At 31.2% G+C, this 20,242-nt stretch overlaps 1 protein-coding gene across 5 annotated transcripts in view; it reads left to right on the top strand.

Annotated features, from left to right (window-relative positions):
- Phtf2 (putative homeodomain transcription factor 2) overlaps nucleotides 1-19,492 on the top strand; it is a 125,744-nt gene extending 106,252 nt beyond the window's left edge. For all 5 annotated transcript variants that reach the window (XM_046464155.2, XM_046464156.2, XM_046464153.2 and 2 more), the window contains 8 exons: nucleotides 2,702-2,830; nucleotides 4,305-4,577; nucleotides 4,788-4,919; nucleotides 6,959-7,045; nucleotides 12,254-12,409; nucleotides 14,015-14,110; nucleotides 16,282-16,407; nucleotides 17,056-19,492. In XM_046464155.2, the coding sequence (XP_046320111.1) occupies nucleotides 2,702-2,830; nucleotides 4,305-4,577; nucleotides 4,788-4,919; nucleotides 6,959-7,045; nucleotides 12,254-12,409; nucleotides 14,015-14,110; nucleotides 16,282-16,407; nucleotides 17,056-17,076 (1,020 nt within the window). In that variant the 3' untranslated portion in view covers nucleotides 17,077-19,492. The remainder of the gene's footprint in view (nucleotides 1-2,701; nucleotides 2,831-4,304; nucleotides 4,578-4,787; nucleotides 4,920-6,958; nucleotides 7,046-12,253; nucleotides 12,410-14,014; nucleotides 14,111-16,281; nucleotides 16,408-17,055) is intronic.
- The last annotated feature ends 750 nt before the right edge of the window (nucleotides 19,493-20,242 follow it).

Raw genomic sequence — 20,242 nt, 5'->3', positions numbered from 1 at the left:
ACTTAGCAATAAAAGAGAATAAAAGCATGGCATTCACAGGTAAATGGATGGAACTGGAGAATATTGGCTAAGCAAAGTAAGCCAATCCCAAAAAACCAAAGGCCCAATATTTTCTCTGATATGTAGATGTTGATCCATAATGTGGATGGGGCAGTGGAGCAAGCGAGGAGTGGAGGAACTTTAGACAGGGCAGAGGGGAAGAGAGGGGGCATGGGGGAAGGAAAGATGGTGGAATGAGATGGCCATCATTACCCTAAGTACAAGTATGAAGAAATGAATGGTGTGTCTCTACTTTGTGTGCAACCAGAGACATGAAAAATCGTGCTCTATATGTGTACCAAGAATTGAAATGCATTCTGCTGTCATGTGGAACAAATTAGAATAAATAAATAGATTTTTAAAAAAAAAAAAAAAAAAGAAAGAAAGAAATCACCAGATTGAGCCAATCTTCCAGTCTTCCAAACTGTATTTCACAAAAAGCTTTATAGTGGAAATCATTGAAAAAGAAAAGGGGGTGGGTGTTTCATCTGTTCTCCATTCACATGTTTCAACAAGATTGTTTTTCATTATATATTTCATATGGGGAGGGGGAAACGAGTTCTTTTAATTAACTTCTAAAATTCTCTTACATTTTGATTTTCTAGAATAAGAAAATGATAGCAAAGGTTGGTTAGAGTAACTGGTAAGGTAATTGGATACAAAATAAATACTTTTGGAAGGACAGTAAAGAACTTCTTGATATTCTATTTCTGTGTCCAGGTCAGTCAATCTTATTGTTATACCATTCTTTAAGGTAATCAGGAAGACCTTTAACTCCTGTTATATATAGACTGATAGTTTTTTTTTTTTTTTAATAAGAAGTCTATAATTCGGGCTGGGGATGTGGCTCAAGTGGTAGTGCGCTCGCCTGGTATGCGTGCGGCCCGGGTTCGATCCTCAGCACCACATACAAACAAAGATGCTGTGTCTGCCAATAACTAAAAAATAAATATTAAAACAATTCTCTCTCTCACTCTCTCTTAAAAAAAAAAATTAAAAAAAAAAAAGTCTATAATTCTAGTTAAAATCTGTTACCTCCCAAGCTTAACTCTCTTTCCATTCAGGTTCTTGTTTCCTAGTGTTGTTTCCATTATGTTTCACTATTATTAAATTTTCAGAGAAAGTTTGATAACATTTTGGTGTGAATTATTTCCCAAATTAGAATATTTCAGGAATAAATTATGAAACATCATGTGTTGGAATTAAGTTGATAGTTAATGACTAGTATCTTCCAACTCTTAAAGTTCTCAAATAGTGAAATATATAGCATAAAAGTAAATGTATATTATAGGTACATCTTTGGAAAAGATAAAAAATTTCTGTCTCTGTTTTCTTATATATTATTATATTATTATTTGTCAACTTCAATTGAAATGAATCAGTGCAACTTTACTCCCACTAGACAAAAAATTGTATTCCTTAAATTTACAGAAACATTTCTTTACCATATTTTAATCCTATTTTTTTTTTTACTCTCCAAAGGTTGATGTAGCTAGAATAGTCTTCTGTTCATCATTAGAAGTTATTTTAATGAGATATGTTGTAAAATTTAAATATTAGAATGTCAAAAGATCTATTGATTAGTTCCCTGAGGTTTGTTATGAATGGCAAACCTACCCTTTTTATTATAAGATATGGGAAGTATATCAACCTGTTAGAAAAATTATAAGTCACAAATTCTGTGATATATACAAATAAATTCATCTTATTTTGGGTCTTATATCTTTTAGTGTTACTTTTCTTCTCAAGATCTAATTACATTGAGGTAGTGTTTCATTAATCATCTTGCTATTTTTAATACAGCTATCCTATTTTGAGGTTTTATTCTTTTAATTATAGATCTAAACCTTAAGTATCTGATTCTTCATCATAAAGTTTTCAATTTTTCTTTTATTCTTTGAAACATTGAGAGATACTTTATTCTACTTCAGATAAAACTTCTAGTTATCTGTGCTTCAGCTTACAATGTTTTCTCTAATCTGGACCAAAACAACTTAAGTTGATCCTTTGGAGAAATTGTAGATTCAAATATCAGAAAAGTTACTAAATCAAATATAAAGGTAAGTATGAGGAAGAATCTCTCTCAGGATGAGATTGTATCACTATTTAGTCTTTCTAAGAGGTTCAAACTTCTGCTATCATATTTTGTATTCATTGATAATAAATTAGACACTGATCATTATGGACAATTTGACATCCATTTGTCTTTTAATATTAGTATATTGGAAGCTATATAGACTGATTGTCAAGTAGTTTTGCTGATACATTTTAATATATTTTTGAATGATAGTTTGCCTAATATCTATCATAGAAAGGTTCTACATTTTTATAACTATATAATTTCTTATGCCATCTGTTCAATGTATAAAATAAATTTAAGTTAGAATTTATTGTATCTAAAATCATGTGTGTATAGTTAGAGCTAATGCACAGATATTTATGTTCCATTTATAAAATGTTTTGAATCAAATGTATGATATGTCAAGATCATTGTAATGTTTTGAGCAACTAATAAAAAAATAAAATGGTAAATGTATTTATCAATTTTTATTTTTAACATAGTTAAAATTGTATATGTAGCTATGTATAACTTTATATACATACTCTTAATTTATGAAATGTAATACATAGATCCACCAATTTCTATTTTATTTTTTTGTAGAGTCATGTGCCCTGGCTTCATAGCTCCCACCCGGGATTAGAAAAAATAAGCGCTATAGTATGGGAAGGCAATGACTGTAAGAAAGCAGACATGTCTGTACTTGAAATCAGTGGAATGATAATGAACAGAGTGAGTTTTAAATTTTTATTCTTTTAATTCAAGGGTAAAATTATTGGTTGTCAATATAAAAAATAATTACTGGAATGTTATATTAATGACCTGCTTGCCTCCTGCCTTCACCCTAAAAAATAGCTATTTGTGTGTTTTTGGCTTCATCTGTGATTTAAACAATTATTTTGGTATAAAATCACTCTAATCTTTTAAAAAGCATTTTCATTTCTCTAAGAATAGATGTAATAAGAATAGAATACAGTGTAATAAGAATAGAATACAGTGTAAAATTTTCCTGTTTTATGTTACTGTCTTTTTTGCTTTCAATGGATAAAACTGAGAAACTTAATCGACAGGTGTTGATGAAGACTTATTTTTCTGTATTGTCCTTGTTGGTTCATATATTTATTAGAACCTAAAATTTAAAAAAAATTGAAGTAGAAAATTTATATTTGTTCTTGCTTGCTTTCTTAAATATATAGAAGTAATACAGACATTGGTCAAAATATTGAAGTTTGAAGAAGTATAGTACAAATACTATGGATTTTAATTTCAGTTTCTAGTAAACTATTTCCTTTATAAGATAATTATTTTTAAAATTTTTCTGATTTCTCTAGACAACTAGATATGATTTAACTTTCAATTCTGAATTTCTTTGGTACATTTTAATGCTAGAAGTCTAGTCTTTACTTTTTGCAGAACAAGAATTAAAATAACTGGATCCAGAAATTAATATGCTCCCTATTTCATACCTCAATGTGAATAATTGAAACCAATCAACTAGGGAGGTTCTAGAGACTTGCATATAGTGGTGTTCTGTAGCCTAACTATCTGTGAACTGGTACATAACTTAGAACAATCTTATTTACCTAAAGTATATGAGAAAAGTTAGCTACATGGTATTTAAGATCCTTGCAGTTCTACCAGCCTAGCATATTGGAAACTCATATTTTCCCATTATTTAATATTTCTCATTTTTAATAATCTCCTTAGATTTTCTTCATCTTTCTATTTAATTCTTTCTGTCATGCTCTTTTTTCTAAACTAGTTTTAAGGAAACATTTATTTGTATATTGAACTCTAATGAAAAACACAAGGTAGAAATTTATCAGATAAATATAGTTTTAGGGTTTTTTTTCTTAAAGAATCAAATTTAAGTGTATGAAATCTCATTTTTTAATATTGCAATATTTGAATATTTCTAACTTTTAAAATAATGAGATGTGAATGATTTTTAAACATCTAATATATGAGATAGTTAATCCTTCTGCATCTACTTAATGATGCAACAATTTTAAAAACTGAAGAAATAAATGACTTATGGTCTATGTGTAGTAAGCTCTCAAATTTCATTTTTCATGTATTAAAACTAATAAAATTTAACAAAATTATTTCCTGTTGTTATATAAAGGCTCAATAAGAGTTGATTTTACTTTTGATAAAATATATTTATATTTTTTCTTTTTTCCTCTCTCCCTCTGGCTCTCTCAAGGTGAACAGCCATATACCAGGAATAGGATACCAGATTTTTGGAAATGTAATCTCTCTAATCCTGGGTTTAACCCCATTTGTTTTCCGACTCTCTCAAGCTACAGACTTGGAACAACTCACAGCACATTCTGCTTCAGAACTTTATGTGATTGCATTTGGTTCTAATGAAGATGTCATGGTTCTTTCTATGGTTATAATAAGTTTTGTGGTTCGTGTGTCTCTTGTATGGATTTTCTTTTTCTTGCTCTGTGTAGCAGAAAGAACTTATAAACAGGTGGGTATAAAGTAGGTTTCTAAATAGAGAACATAATATCCTTTTCATAATGTCCAAAGTATTCTTGAAGTATTTTAGTGTTTCACTAGATCATTTTGACCTATTTTTATTTCGCTTTTATAGTACATAAAAAAATAAAAATAATCAATATTTTGACTTTCTGTGGTAATCTATTTGAAAATTAATCCTCATCTTCATTATTTTTCTTAGCGATTGCTTTTTGCAAAACTCTTTGGACATTTAACATCTGCAAGGAGGGCACGAAAATCTGAGGTTCCTCATTTCCGGCTGAAAAAAGTACAGAATATAAAAATGTGGCTCTCTCTCCGTTCCTATCTTAAGGTAGAAATAAATAATAATGATAAAAATACTTTTACATGCTGGTTTCCTCTAATAATTCCAATTTCTTTGTCAATACGTATGTGTCTATTGATGTAATAGTTTCCAATTCCTCATTCAAGTACTGAATTAAGGATGTTCCCACCAAGAATGATAATCACAACCAGCAGAGGGAGCCCACCACTTAAAAAAGAATCTTGAAAAATGCATAACCAATGAGTCTCCTTACTGATGTGACCTATTAATGTTTTAAAATATTAGCTTGTGGTTCTAAGTCATTTGTTTCATGCTGTTCTCTTCTTTAATCTTTCAAGTAATTCTCTCATTTATGGAATTAAGATATGAAAATTCTAGAGGAAAAAGAAAACATCTGAGTTAGTCTTAGAAACAATAGTTTTTTTTTCTGGTTTTTTTTTTTAGTTATGGTACTAAATAGTAATGAATCATTATATGTGGAATAATCATGCAAATTCAAGGATGTTTAATAACACTGTATGTTACTAAAATTGACTCAAAGACAAGTAAACTCTGACATACCTAGATCTTTAATGCTTTTTATTTTGAAGTAACAATGAAAGAAGTAAAAAAAAGAAAAAAAGAAAGAGAAAAAGAAAAAGTTTGCACTACTTGCTTTTATATATGTTTTTTTAAATTGTTTTTCTGTTTAGTCTGTTAGTCTTCATTGATAAATGATAAAAATTGGAATAGATTTTTTTTTTCTTACTGTGAGGGATGTATGGAGAGGATAGATATGATCTCTGTTGCTTGACTTAGAATTCTTTCAAAATTTCCCATCATTAGCAATCCTAAATAGGTATTACATTTATTTTTGGTACTTGGATGATTTTATATAGTAATAGTAATGTTTATTTAAATGTTAACCATGTGCCATTTACTATTGTTTAGATCAAAGTCCTTGCCCTTAGGAGCTTATGTTTCTATAAGGAAAACATGTAAGCCCAGCCCTAGAAATTATCCTTGATACTAGCTTTCCTCTCTTGATTTCCAGTATTCAATATTACCATTTCCTATCCTTTCTACTTCTGGAATATATCTTATTATTTTTTTCCTCTTTGTTTTCATTTCTGCCACCCTAAATGAAGTCATCATTCAATTTCTGCTACTGCATTTGTCTCTTAACTGGCCTCTGAGACTTCATATATACTCCCTCCAGTGCTTTCTTCAACCTGTTAAAAGAAATCTTTAATTCATATAATCATAGAATTTTTAAAACTTTTTGGAAAATCTCCATTGATTTTAGGATAAAAATCAAAATCTTAATATGGCTTATAATACTATTTATGACATAGGCCCTACTTTGTCACCTCTTTTGTCTCATTTTGAAATAACTTCCCTGTCTAACTTTCTAGACTGCTTCAGTTCTTTAAATACATTATGATCCTTCCTGCTTTATGCACTTGCACATATTCTTCTTTCTTGCCTAGAGCACTGATATCTGTCATCCTTCCCCTGCACCTTAGTTTGGTGTAAAACTATCACTTCCTTGGGGAGATTGTCCCAGGTCCATATTCATAGCCCCCAAATCTAAATTAAGTCTCCCTGAGTGTTATCTTAAAGCAACCCATCTTTACTTTTCCTTCATAGCACTTTATCACAGCTTACATATATATTTGTAATTACAAGTTGATGTTACATGCCCCTACTAGTTCCTGTGACAGTAGAGACCATGCCTGTTTTGTTCTTGGCTATATTTATTATGCGTAATACAGTGCCTCACTTTGAACAGGCACTCAAGAAACAATTGTTGAATAAATGATTATTGTGTTTGACAAAAATATTTGAAAGGTATGCTAACAATTCTATGCTGTGTGGATTCTATTTTTAGTATATTGCAAATTGGCAGGAAATTTTAACACTTTGTAATTAAAATTTATCTGAAAAGTTAGGTATATTTTCAGCATTATAAACTATGACCAATCTGCAGTGATGGATCAACACATTTATTGAAAGAATGGAAATTAGCTGCTAATTAGTAATATATATTTAAAAGTGTTTTTCTTTTTTTTTTTTTTCCTCCCTAGCGTCGAGGTCCTCAGAGATCAGTTGATGTAATAGTTTCATCTGCTTTCTTGTTGACTATCTCAGTTGTATTTATCTGTTGTGCTCAGGTGAGTTGACTTGTTCTAGGTAGAAATTAAACATCAGATACTAAACATTATTTCAGAAGGCTTTCTAATAATAAAGTAATAATATAAGTAAGCCTAAACGGGTAAGTTTCGAAATTGACTTTTTGCAATTTTTTTTCCAGTGGAATGAGTAAATATATTTTATTTATCTCTGTGTCGTGATCAGTAGACAGATAAACACACATGTACATATGTTGGTTTTTATATTTGAGCTTTTTAAAAAAAATTATGGACACAATACCTTTATTTTATTTCATTTATTTTTCTGTGGTGCTGAGGATTGAACCCAGTGCCTCACATGTGCTATGTAAGCGCTCTACCACTGAGCTACAACCCCAGCCTGCTCTTTGAGCTTTTTAATGTACATATCTGAACACACAAGATGATAAAAGATTAAAAATGAAGGTAAAACTGAAAAGCAGAGCAATTATGTATATGCATTAATCCTATGGCAGGTGAAGAAAGTGAGGTACATTGTCAATCTTAGTATCCTATAAACCTGAAATTTTATGCGCACATGAGGATAGCAATGAGGGCTTGTCTAGCATACTACTTTAAACATATTCATACCAGAATATGTTTGGTATGAATATCTTTGAAGTCAGAACCTTCAAAAGCCTCCAGCTTCAGTGAGAAAGTAGATAAGAAAAATAGTCTGCCCACCACACAGGATGGCAAGGAAGCTTTGTATGACTCTGTATGACAAGGAGGGGGAAATGTTTCTCTTAAAAATATATAATTTGGACTGGGGCTGTTACTCAGTGGTGGAGTGCTCATCTAGTATGTGCGAGGCCCTGGGTTCGATCCTCAGCATCACATAAAAATAAATAAACAAAATAAAGGTATTGTGTACAAATAAAAAATAAATATTTAAAAAAAAAATATATATATATATATATATATATATATATATATATATATATATATATATATATATAATTGTAGGTCTGCTTTATTACAGATTTAGGGTTCAGGTTGGCACTATATATCTTATCTTATAATTCCTATGTCAAGAAGTTAATATAAAAAGTGGCCCTAGGCTCCTTGATGTCTAGCAGAAGCAGAACCAAGACTGTTCTGGGGGATGTGACTTCAGCCTAGACATTGCAAGATTTCCACAGATAAAGCCTCTTGAAGAAAAAAATCCAACATGAGTCAGCATATCAATAGCAGGATTAGATCTCCAGCTGTTTCAGTTAATAGATTGATCAGAAACAGTAATTTTGTCAAAAATGGTTAAAAAGTTTGATAACACTGTGAGAAAAGAACAGAGATAGATTTGAAAATGAACCAAATAATACTTAAGAAAAATGAAAAATACTGTCATTGATGTTAGAAACACAATGAACAGAATTAATAACATAAAGACAGCAAAAGATACATTTAATGAACAGAGAGAAAAAGAAATGACCTCAAATCTAGGACAAAGACAAAAGAGATAGAAAATGTGAAAACAACATTGAGACATAGGTGGGAAATCCAACACATGTCTAATAGGAATTCTAGGAGGAAGAAATAGCAGAAAGTAGAATATTTAGAGATAATGGTTATGAGTTTTTCTCTTCTGTGTGTGTGTGTGTGTGTGTTACTAGGGATCAAACACACAGGTTCTTTAACACTGAGCTACATCCTGAGCCCTTTGTTAATTTTTTATTTTGTGACAGGATCTCACTAAGTTCTGAGGCTAGCCTCAGACTTGTGATTCTCCTGCTTCAGACCTGAATCACTGGGATTATGGACATGTACCATTGTACCTGAATTTTTCTGAATTAATGAGATTTTTTTTTTCAGGCACAAGAACACTTTAAACTTTCCCATGTATTAGGCCACAAAATAATTTTCAGCTAATAACCAAGAATGATGCCATACAGACCACATGATCTAGCTATAATACACTCAAATTAGAAAACAATGATAGCAACAGTGAAACTCGTATACTTGGACATTTTATTTTTATGGTACTGGGGATTGAATCCAGGGGTGCTTTACCACTGGGCTACAGTCCCAACCTTTATTTCTAATTTTGAGACAGTGTCTTGCTCAGTTACTGAAGCTCTTGCTTAGTTACTGAAACTGGCCTCCAACTTTTGATCTTCCTGCTTTGGCCTCCTAAGTCACTGGGATTACAGGTATGCACCACCATGCCCTACTCGTTTAGGTAGTTTAAAACAGACTTATAAATTTTCCAAAGAAAAAGCATAGTATTAAACTAACTTACTGGCACAATTGAAAATTTCAAATAATATGAATTGTCTTATGCCATTAAAATTGAAAGCATGAGTGAACAATTTTGTAGAAACGCATACTTTATTAAAACTGACTCAACAAGTAATTTAAAAGCTGAGGATATAAAATGATAGGCAGTATTTATTTAGTAGTTTAAAAATATGCCATTAACAAGCTGGGATCCTGGTATACCATTGTAATCCCAATAACTTGGGTGACTAGGGCAGGAAGATTGCAAGTTTGAGGCCAGTCTGGGCAATTATTATTTTTAATAAAAAGAAAAAGAGCTGAGGATGTAGCTCAGTGATAGAGTGCCACTGGGTTAAATGCCCAGTTCCACCAAAAAAAAAAAAAAAAAAGCCGTTAACAAAATTACTTCTGACCCAGATGTTTTAATTTTTTTTTTTTTTTGGTGGTGGTAGTAGATGGACAATATGCCTTTATTTTATTTGTTTATTTTTACATGCTGCTAAAGATCAAACCCAGTTCCTCACAAGTGCTAGGCAAGTGCTCTGCCACTGAGCTACAGCCCCAGCCCTGACCCATGTGATTTTAAAAGTGAATCTAATCATACATTGAAACAAATGATCCTAATTTTACACAAAAGATCTGGAGAATAGAAAAAGGAAATGTTTCTTAGTTTTGTTTTGTTTTGTTTTTTTTATAATACCAATACCAGAGAGCAGTATGACAATGGGGAAGTTTTATTAATTTTACTTATTGACTTAGATATAAAATTCTTTAACAGTATTACAGAGATAAAACCAGAAATTAAAAACAATATGACGTGACCAAGATAATTTATCCCCGAAATGCAGAGATCTTCAACTTTAGAAAATCCAATAATTTAAATCCTTTAGTTGATTAAAGGAGCCAAAAACATGCAATGATCTAAATAGATGAAGAAAACAATTTGTAAATTTTCAATGAAGATTTATAGTACAAGTATTAGGAAGTACTATCCTTATCTGATGAACTTTTTATCTTTCAAAATTTGGACCAACCATTGTACATAATGAATGATATTACCTTAGGGTTATGTACTTTAAATTAAGACAAAGTTACCCTCTCTAGTCAACATTTTGATAGAGGATACTAACCAACAAAGGTGGGAGAGGTAAATGATATGAACTTTGGAAGAAACAAAATCATAGACTTTATGAACTTCTCTGTAGGCTATCCAGGTGGCTTTATAGATACGGATTTATGGATATAGCTTTATGGATATGGATTAAAAACATGTTATAGCCAGGCGTGGTGGTGCACACCTGTAATTGTAGGGGCTCAGGAGGCTGAGGCAGGAGGATCATGAGTTCAAAGCCAGCCTCAGCAAAAGCAAGGCACTAAGCAACTCAATGAGACCGTGTCTCTAAACAAAATACAAAATTGGGCTGGGGATGTAGCTCAGTGGCCAAGTGCCCCTGAGTTTAATCCCTGGTATCTGCCCCCCGCCCAAATAAAACACGGTATATTTTTTAGAAGATCAAGATCAACAGATATATAACATCAACATAGAAATCAATTTTGTTTCTAAATTTGTTTGTGGAAACAAAAGTGACCAGTAACCAGTAAACATCTGAAACATTCATCCTTCCTAAGGATTAGCAGATGTTAAGAAGTTGGATAGTAACTAGTGTAGACAAAAATGAGGAAAACTGAATTTGATACATGGTTGAGAAAATTCCATGGTTGAGAATAAAAATTACCTTGATCATGGTATATTGTTATAAAATTTCTGGTTTTATCTCTGTCACATTAGTTAAGGAATTTTATGTCTAAGTCAATAAGTGAAATTAATCAGAATTTCCCAGCAAACCTATAAACTTCTATAATGGGCCATATAGTAAATATTTTAGACTTTTGCCTGACACACAGAGTCCCTGAAATATTCCTGTTTCGCCTTCTTATTCCTCTTCTCGATTCTCAATGGAAAAAAAAAAGTAAAAGTTATTCATACCTCAAAGACAAACAGAAAAAGGCCTTAAGCTAGATTTTGCCAGTGAACCATCATTTGTTGGACCCTGCCATGTACAAAAACTAAATATATCATTTTTGAGTAGCAACAAGGAAAAAATAGTAGGTTCCCAAGAACAAATCTAACACAAGATAAGTAATACCCTATGGAGAAATATGATAAAAACTTATTAAAAGTTATGTAAGAAGGTGTAGACAAAAATGAGGGTACATAAAATTTGATACATGGCTAATATAAATTGGTACAACTGTTTTAAAGACTAATTGCAGTATCTGATAAAGTTGAAGATGTGACCTCCGAACAAGTAGATATTAATTCCTCTAAGAAGCCTTGCATATGTGGACAAAGGAACACAAGAATATTTATTACTACATTGATTATAATAGGGAAAACTGTAATTGTTAATGACAAGAATAGGCTAAGAAATTGTGGTTGATTCTCTTACTGCAATGTTTTATATGAGTTAGAATGAACAAATTTAGAGCTAACATATCAGCATGGTAAGTCTTGGAAGAAAAGATTCAGTAAAATAAAGACACACATGAAAGCATGATGGGAATATGTGATGACATTTATGTAAAATTTAAGGTATACATAACATAGTTTCAGCATATTTATGTAGCTAAACTATTAAAAACCTCAATGGAAAAGATAAACACAAAATTTATTACCTCAGGGAGCAGTTAGAAATCAGGGTCAAGGACAAGTTTAAAGAGATGTCAGTTAAATCTGTAATGTTTTATTTTTCAAAAATCTGAAACATTACAAAATATTAAAATTTGACAAAACTTGGGTAGAGGACCTAGGGCTATATATTACATTATTATTTATACTTTTGAGTACTTAAAAAATCTCATAATTAATAAGCATATTTTGAAAATGTTGTACTGCATTTATGATTAAACTGTATAAAGTTTAATTTTTCTTTTAAAATGAAATGGTTTGAATAATATTGCTGCTTCATATTGCCTTTTTCCATACCCTTTTAGCTGCTTCACGTGCATGAGATCTTCCTTGATTGTCACTACAATTGGGAACTTGTAATCTGGTGCATCTCATTAACACTTTTTCTCTTAAGATTTGTTACTCTTGGATCAGAAACAAGTAAAAAATATAGCAATACCTCAATATTACTTACTGAACAGGTGAGTTTGTTATGCTACAAATTAATCTCTATAATCTACATATAATATGTTAAAATATTTTCATTTACTTCTTGTTTTTCAGGAATATACTTGTTGAAGATCTTTGTAAAGCAAACTTAAAATTTGATAAGGGCAAAATTTTTCTTTAATATTTCTGCCTTGATTCAGATTTCAAATCTAACCTTTTCTTATGTCCCATTTTTACTTGTCAAGAAGGAATTACTTTTTATGAAAATGATGGATTTTAAAGCATTATTTATATATTTGCTTTGTAGAGTCCCTCTGGAACAAATATGCATTTTTGTTCAATATAAAGATTAAAGCATAATTTTATTGATTAATTTTATTTTGTATGACTTTGTTGAATATTTTCCTCTCGCCATTTCATAAGAATTATATAAAAAACATATTAGTAATGAGCTTGTTTGAATATTTTCCTTAGGAATAGTTTGATTTTAAAGAATCAATAACCCCCTCAAATGAGCTAAATTAAAGAGAACAGGGAGAGTAACCAACAAAGATCTCTAAGAAAGTATACTTGGGTTTCATAGAATTGGATGTAGTCAGCCATCTCCTCCTTAACTTTGAGGTGAATGGTTTCTCATTTCTGCTGTTCTTTGTATCTTCTGACCCATGACTTCTCTATAGATTTGCCACTGTGTAAATTTGTCTTACACGTGGTGTTGAGTTTGTCTCAATATGAGTTTGGCCCTGAACTTTACTAACTTTTCAATTCACATACTTAAAATATTTGGCAGATACTGTATTATCACTAATAAAGTGCATTGACTAGCTTTGATTGGGGTTGTGGTTGCCATATTGGGGATGGGAAGGTGGGATCAAGTGGATAAGTGCAGCTGCCATATGATGTTTCCTCCATAGGTTTGTAGTTAGGGCATTTTCAAAGAAGGGAAATGTGGACAGGGCAGATACCCTAAAATTGCCTATTACAAAGTGGCTAATAAAAATACACAAATAATTTTTAATTATTTTCAAAATAAGAAATTACAAACCAATTGATTTAGTTATTATTATTTATTCTTTTTAATGGCTTATTAGAGGAATATAATTTTATTTTTAAAAAATTCATTATTATTTAGCTGGGTGTGGTGGTGCACACCTGTAATCCTAGCGGCTCAGGAGGCTGAGGCAGGAGGATCATGAGTTCAAAGCTGGCCTCAGCAAAAAAAATTTCATTATTTATTTTTTAAGTTGATTTGACTCAGGGAATAAGTGTCTTATCTTTTTAATAATGCTATCTGCCATCCAATTTTCTTTTCTTTTTGACTTTTAATTACATTAGAAACATTTAAATGTTATTTTTTCTATATTCTTAAATATTTATTATAGGAGACTGTGTAGTAAAGTCTAAAGAAAAATATTAAAATCACATATAATCTCAATATTCAAAGAACCACTATTAATATGTTGGTGAATATCTTTCAAGTCCTTTTAAAAATGTATACTTTGGGGCTGAGGATATAGCTCAGTGGCAGAGCACTTTCCTAGCCTGTGTGATGCCATAGGTTCAATTCCTGGCAAACTAAGACAGAGAGTGTATTGGTTATAATTTTAAATATTTTTGTTTACTCTTTTTTATAAAAGATAAACCTCTACTTGAAAATGGAGAAAAAACCTAATAAAAAGGAGGAACTGACACTAGTGAATAATGTTTTAAAACTAGCTACTAAACTACTAAAGGTAAGAACAATTTTAAATGGATATAATATAGAACATAGTGTTCAGACATTTTATCTTAGTCTCTGTAGATCTTAACTTGTATTTGGTTTTCATGATTATCCAAACTATTTCCAAATTATATTTGAGCACAGGCATGCAATTTTTATTTTATTTCTCATTGCTCAAATAATCAAAATAATTTCTCTGGAAATTATATATTAAAATTTATCGATGTTTAGAGTATTGTATAAGTGGCATCTTTGGAAATTTATGCCTCCTCATCACTAGAAAATAGATTTCAAAAAAAGAAGATTTGATATTAACTTGGGAATTTTTTTACTTTATATTTCTCAGAACAGTCTTTTGCTTGGTTTGAGTTCAAAAGTAATAGTAGTCACTATAATGAATATACATCAGCATTACTTGTAAGTGTTCAAAGATTGGTTTGAAATTAATTGTGTATCAGTGGTATGGTTAATTCTGTAAGCTAAAAACAATTAATTGGATATGGAATGTACACCTTACCATATACTCATGTATGAGTTCAGAAGAGGTGGATGAGGGGCTAAGAGAACAAGTAATTACAAATTACAAATTGCTTTCTTTTTCAAATTCCTTTAAGAATCCTAAAGAAGATGTTGACATTTAAATAATAAGCTAGATAAGATAAGCAAATTCTGTTTTTTGCCAAAATGCTCTATGGGATAAAGCTCCATAATTAGAATTGATAGTTTTGTGTTTGCTTGATACATGAATATTGGGTATCTTCAGAATGTAGGACTTGTATTGGACCAAAGGAGGCTACAAAGGTGAGATTTAATGAACAGCTATAATTTCATAGCAGAGAAAATTTTAAAAAATACCTATAATACAGCACAACTTCTGATCCTTATTTTTTTGGGGGGATACCAGGGATTGAACTCAGGGGCACTCAACCACTGAGCCACATCCCCCACCCTATTTTATTTAGAGACAAGGTCTCGCTGAATTGCTATCTCCTCAGACTGGTTTTGAACTTGCAATCCTCCTGCCTCAGCTCCTGAGCCTCTGGGATTACAGGCATGCGCCATTTCCTCCAGCTCTCTTGATTCTTTCTGATCACACACAGTCTCCTAGTCTAAAACCTGGACCCTAATATAGATTAGACATTCTGCCTCATGTTTCACAGCCAAGAAATCAAAGGTCCATCAATTCAGCTTTTCAGATAATCATCTTATTCATTCCCTCTTCCCTGTCAGTGTTCCCCTGTGTAAGACCCTTGTCGCTCCCTTGAGTTTTTAATACACAGAACTCCTTAAAGGAATTCCTGCTCCTGGTGTTGCTGCTCTTTAATTGATCTTGCACATGGCTGACACAGTGATCTTTCTAACATGCTTAAATTCCTTTAGTGTCAGTCTATCTATACAATCTCCATAAAGGAAGGATCCTTAAGTTACTAGTCTTACAAGTTTAAAGTACTTTCTTGTATTCAGGCTCCAACAATGCTGAGCAACCTGTAGCAATTCAAATGTACCATCTTGCTATATGTGGTGTGAAATATCTAATTTCTTTCACCCTCTAAGTTTGAGAACCACCTTCCCCTGGCTCCTGCTTTTCATAAATTTCTTTGTTGTAGAACTGTCATTCAAATTATTTGCATGCTTACTAAACTGTAAGTTCCTTAAGGAATTGTTTTTTAACTTTGCAGAGACCTGTACAGGATCTAGCATAAGTAGAACTTTAAATTTTTGAGTCAACCAATCAGGTAATCAGTGTATTTGAAAATAAATTGATTAAAAGAGGCATTTCGACATATGTGTTGATATTGTCTGAAAGTTTGGCTACCTTTCTAATTCTTCTGCAAAAAGATATTGTTCTGTTTCGGGTTCTATTCCAGCTCTTATACCAAAACATTTCTCTACCCTCCTTATAGTTACTACACCAGTCTAGTAACCAATTGGGGTTTCAAATTTAGTTTAAATATATAGAGAGAGTTATTTTAAAGGAAGTCACTTTCTCTTAAAAGAAATTTAAAACTATTATTAAAATTTATTTATTTCAAGTTTAAGTAAGTTTATACTTTCAAAAACATCCATTATTTGTAACTTTTTTGGAACACTGTTCTTTTAAATCCTTGCTGTATTTTGTCCTGAATTAGTTAAACTGATAGTTCTTATTGAATTTGAGGCTAATGTTTTTTTCTCTTTGGCTAGGAATTGGACAGTCCCTTTAGATTATATGGTCTTACAATGAATCCACTGCTTTATAATATCACCCAGGTTGTCATTCTGTCAGCTGTTTCTGGTGTTATCAGTGACTTGCTTGGATTTAATTTAAAGGTAAGAGCTTGCGTGCGTGCGTATGTGCGTGCGAATCTCTTAGCACTCTGTTGCATTTTTATGGCCTTTTTTTACCCTGTCATTCTTTTGAAATCTCATATGCACAGCAACGGAGTAATTTTGATAAGATTGTATACAATTAATAAAAATAGTTTTATATTTAATTTGGAAGAATGATATATATTCATGGCTTCTGACATTCATAGAACTCCTAATTTGAAACAGAATTCATTGTATATTGGACTGTTATGTGGTATAAGTGGAAGTGTTTTTGTTTCCCCTCATATAGTTTGAATCTAATTTTGCTGATAAAGAGAAGGAATAATCCTATTTCTATTGTTAGCCAAAAGATGTATTACTTATCTATATAGCAATGCATATATCTGTCAATATATGCACAACTGTTAAGGTATAGAATGATCATATATTGGTACTTTCCTGTAAAAGAAAATGAGAAATATGTTTTTAACCCTTTTGTTTTTTTTTTAAGGTGAGTTTTTTTTTTGAAAAGAGAAGAGAGGAGTTAAAAATACTAGAACCTGCACTAGTTTGTGAATGAAATTTAGATAAAAATAGTATATGGTATAATTTAAGTTTTCATACTGAAACTAACTCCATTGTCATTAATTGTATTACTTTTTTCTCTAGTTGTGGAAGATTAAATCATGACAATTCAGAGAAAAGAAGATGTAGCCTCTTTTCCAGAATACAAGTACTGACTAAGCTGCTTGAAAGCAGTCACCAACTCTGCTTCAGGAGTCTCCGCTGGGAAATTGAAGTGTTTACATCAGACTATCTTGTGCAATTCTTATATTTATTTTACCTGTTCACTGTTTTTTTTTTTTACATTTATTTTAATCTTTATATTTTATTGTTAAGCATTTATGTTCTTAGTTGTTGAAAGGGTGATAAAACTGATATCCAGATACTTGAGATCCTGGTAATTGGTCATAAATAATTGACAAAATAAGATGTTATGAAAATAGAAGCCATTGCTAAGCACTGTTTTTCCATCAATGCCATGAAATTGCCTTACTTAAGGAAAAAATCCTTTAACTTTGGAATATTATATTGGACACATAAAGCATTTTATTGGGTAAATCAAGATCCATTCAGGTTTTCTCTTGAAATATTTAGGAACAATGCCAGGATCTAAACTGATTAAGCTGCAGTTTAAGCACCCTTCAGTATTAATATATATGGTATTACATAACAGGTCAACAAGTGCTCTTTAATGATAAAACTCTTAATGGAGCAATAATTGTAAATGGTTACCATACTGTAAAATATTTTGATAAAAATTAATTAGTAATAATTGTATTTATTTGAAACACTGGGCTGTTTGCACAGCTCCAACTGTGCATGCTCAAAATGTGCACTTTTAAAAATTGTTACTTTTAATGTGTATCTTTATATGGGATATGTTATAGTGTACTAGGGCATGATGTGGTATCCTTTTGAGTGAGGTATATACTCATCTCACAAGTGAAGTGCCTACTGATATTACTAAAGTACATTATGTTTACTCAAGTGAAATAATTTTCTCCCATGGTACACTATAGTGTATGCTATTCATACCACACTTAAATGAACAACTTAAGAATAAGGTAAGAACCAATGAAATATTCGTTTGAGTGCTAGTTATAAAATTATATCCAAATTTTCAGAAAAGACAGCTTCAGCTTGCAAATTCTATTCTCTAAACTTAGTCTGGTGCATCCCCTTACCCACCCATATCCACATCCACACCCTCCATTATACAAGGGCTATTTTAGATGCTTTTAACCTGGAAAGTTAACTGCTCCCCCCTTCAATAATTTGCCAAGTGTCCAATGAGAACTTATCTTGTTGGCATGTTAGGTAAATAGGGCAAATATGATAGTATCTTACATTGGGCCTTGATTTTAAGTTGTTGTATTTGTACAATCAAGTGTATTTTAGGAATTTCATGAAATGTAAAATGTTTTGTGATTTTTTTTTAAAATTGATCATCTGGTTTCTAAAACAAAGAATTTATTTGAAACAATCTAGAATTTTCTTGGTGCAAAGTGTATTATATTGAATATCCTCATGTTTTTACCATGTTTTAAGGAATTTGAGATAATTCATTGTAAATAATTTATTTGATTGGTGCAGTTCTAATTCCCAAATTATAATCTTAAAATCAGGAATGTGTGGAGAACAGAGCCATGTCATATCACTTTGCTCTTACCATTCCTTTTAACCAGCCTCAATTCAGCCTCATTGTGTAGTATGTTTTCTTTCTACAGAAAACAACAGAAAGCATTTTGTTTTATTTGCCTGTGTTCTAATATGTTTAATAATGACCAAAGTGCATTCTGAGTTTTTTCAAGGAATGTATTACTGGAGCTTTAAGAACATATTTAGTTTCTCATGTGAAAAATTAGGCTTTGTCTGATATGTTTCTTCTTCCTCTATTGTCTAATGTTGAGGTTGTTTTTAGGAAATATATTTTATAAAACTTTTTCAAAATAAGGTACATACCTAAACAGAACTTAACATTTTGCACAGAATATATCAAATATATTTTGAGAAAAAAAAAGTACGGCATGAGTTCTGTTAGGAGTCAAAGATGAAACTATTGTATCTCAGAAAAAATAAAAACTTATTTCAGAATGGAAATATTTTTGAGAAAAGTAGCTGAGTATACTGATTTAGGAAAATGCTTGTTTTAGGTTGAAGTTCAATTTAATGTAGAGTTGGGAGTTGATTTATTAAGTACAGTATACCTCTCAACAACTTATTAATAATATGCTGAATTATGTCACTAATGTGGGCAGCAGTAGAATACTAAAAGGAAAAAGTTGTCATTTAAGCAATTTTAGAACATTAATAGAACTCTTTCAAAGTAGAAAATTGACATCGCTGCCTTTAAGAATACCATGAATGTAAGAAATTGAAAGAAATTGTAACATATCATATACTATAGAAAAGGCAGTTTGAAGATAGAATTGTGGCAGATGTTGTGTGTTAACTGTTGTTTCTTCGCCACATGTGTTGTATTTGAAAGTTTGAACAGCAAGTTTAAAATAAAACATTCTATGACTGACTTTTTTTTAAGTCATATACATTTCTGTGTTAAATTTTGTATTTACTATAGCATAAGCTTTAGTTCCAACCTTTAGGTGTGGGGGGATAAAACTAATTTTTTTTTAACTTCCCAATACTTTGTGTTTTTTGATGATTCTCAGAACCTATGAAAGAGTAACTATACATACACAGGCTTTTCATTACCAAAATGCTTTTATATTATGAATGTTTGTTTATTTGTTTGTATTTGAATACAGAAAACTGGCTATGGCCTGGAATATTAAAATTCATAGAAGAAAAGTAGTGGTTTTTTTATATCTTTTTAGTTATATATGGGCACAGTATCTTTATTTTGTTTATTTATTTTTATGTGGTGCTGAGGATCGAACCCAAGGTCTCACATGTGAGAGGCGAGTGTTCTACCGCTGAGCTAGAACCCCAACCCCAAAAGTAGTGTTTTTTTTAACAAATAATTTTGCCATATGAATTTAGAATGAAAGATTATAGTAATATGGTTATGCATTCTAATGTCTGGTATAAGTGTTCATGGTATTAAAATTAATCAGGGTCTATTGAAGTATGTTTCAAACTTGCTTTAAGCTTAGAATTGACTCCATATATATATCAATCAAGGATTAAACCCAGGAGCGGTTCTTTTTATGTTTTTATTTTGAGGCAGGATCTTGCTAAGTTGCTTAGGGCCTCGCTAATTTGCTGAGGCTGGCTTTGAACTTTTCATCCTCCTACTTCAGTCTCCCTATCTGCTGGGATTACATGCATATGC

The sequence above is a fragment of the Marmota monax genome, unplaced genomic scaffold (genome assembly GCF_021218885.2).
Source record: "Marmota monax isolate L192 unplaced genomic scaffold, Marmota_monax_Labrador192_F-V1.1 WCK01_AAM20220418_F8-fsc00065, whole genome shotgun sequence".
Lineage (NCBI taxonomy): Eukaryota > Metazoa > Chordata > Mammalia > Rodentia > Sciuridae > Marmota > Marmota monax.
This window is presented reverse-complemented; position numbering and strand designations above follow the sequence as displayed.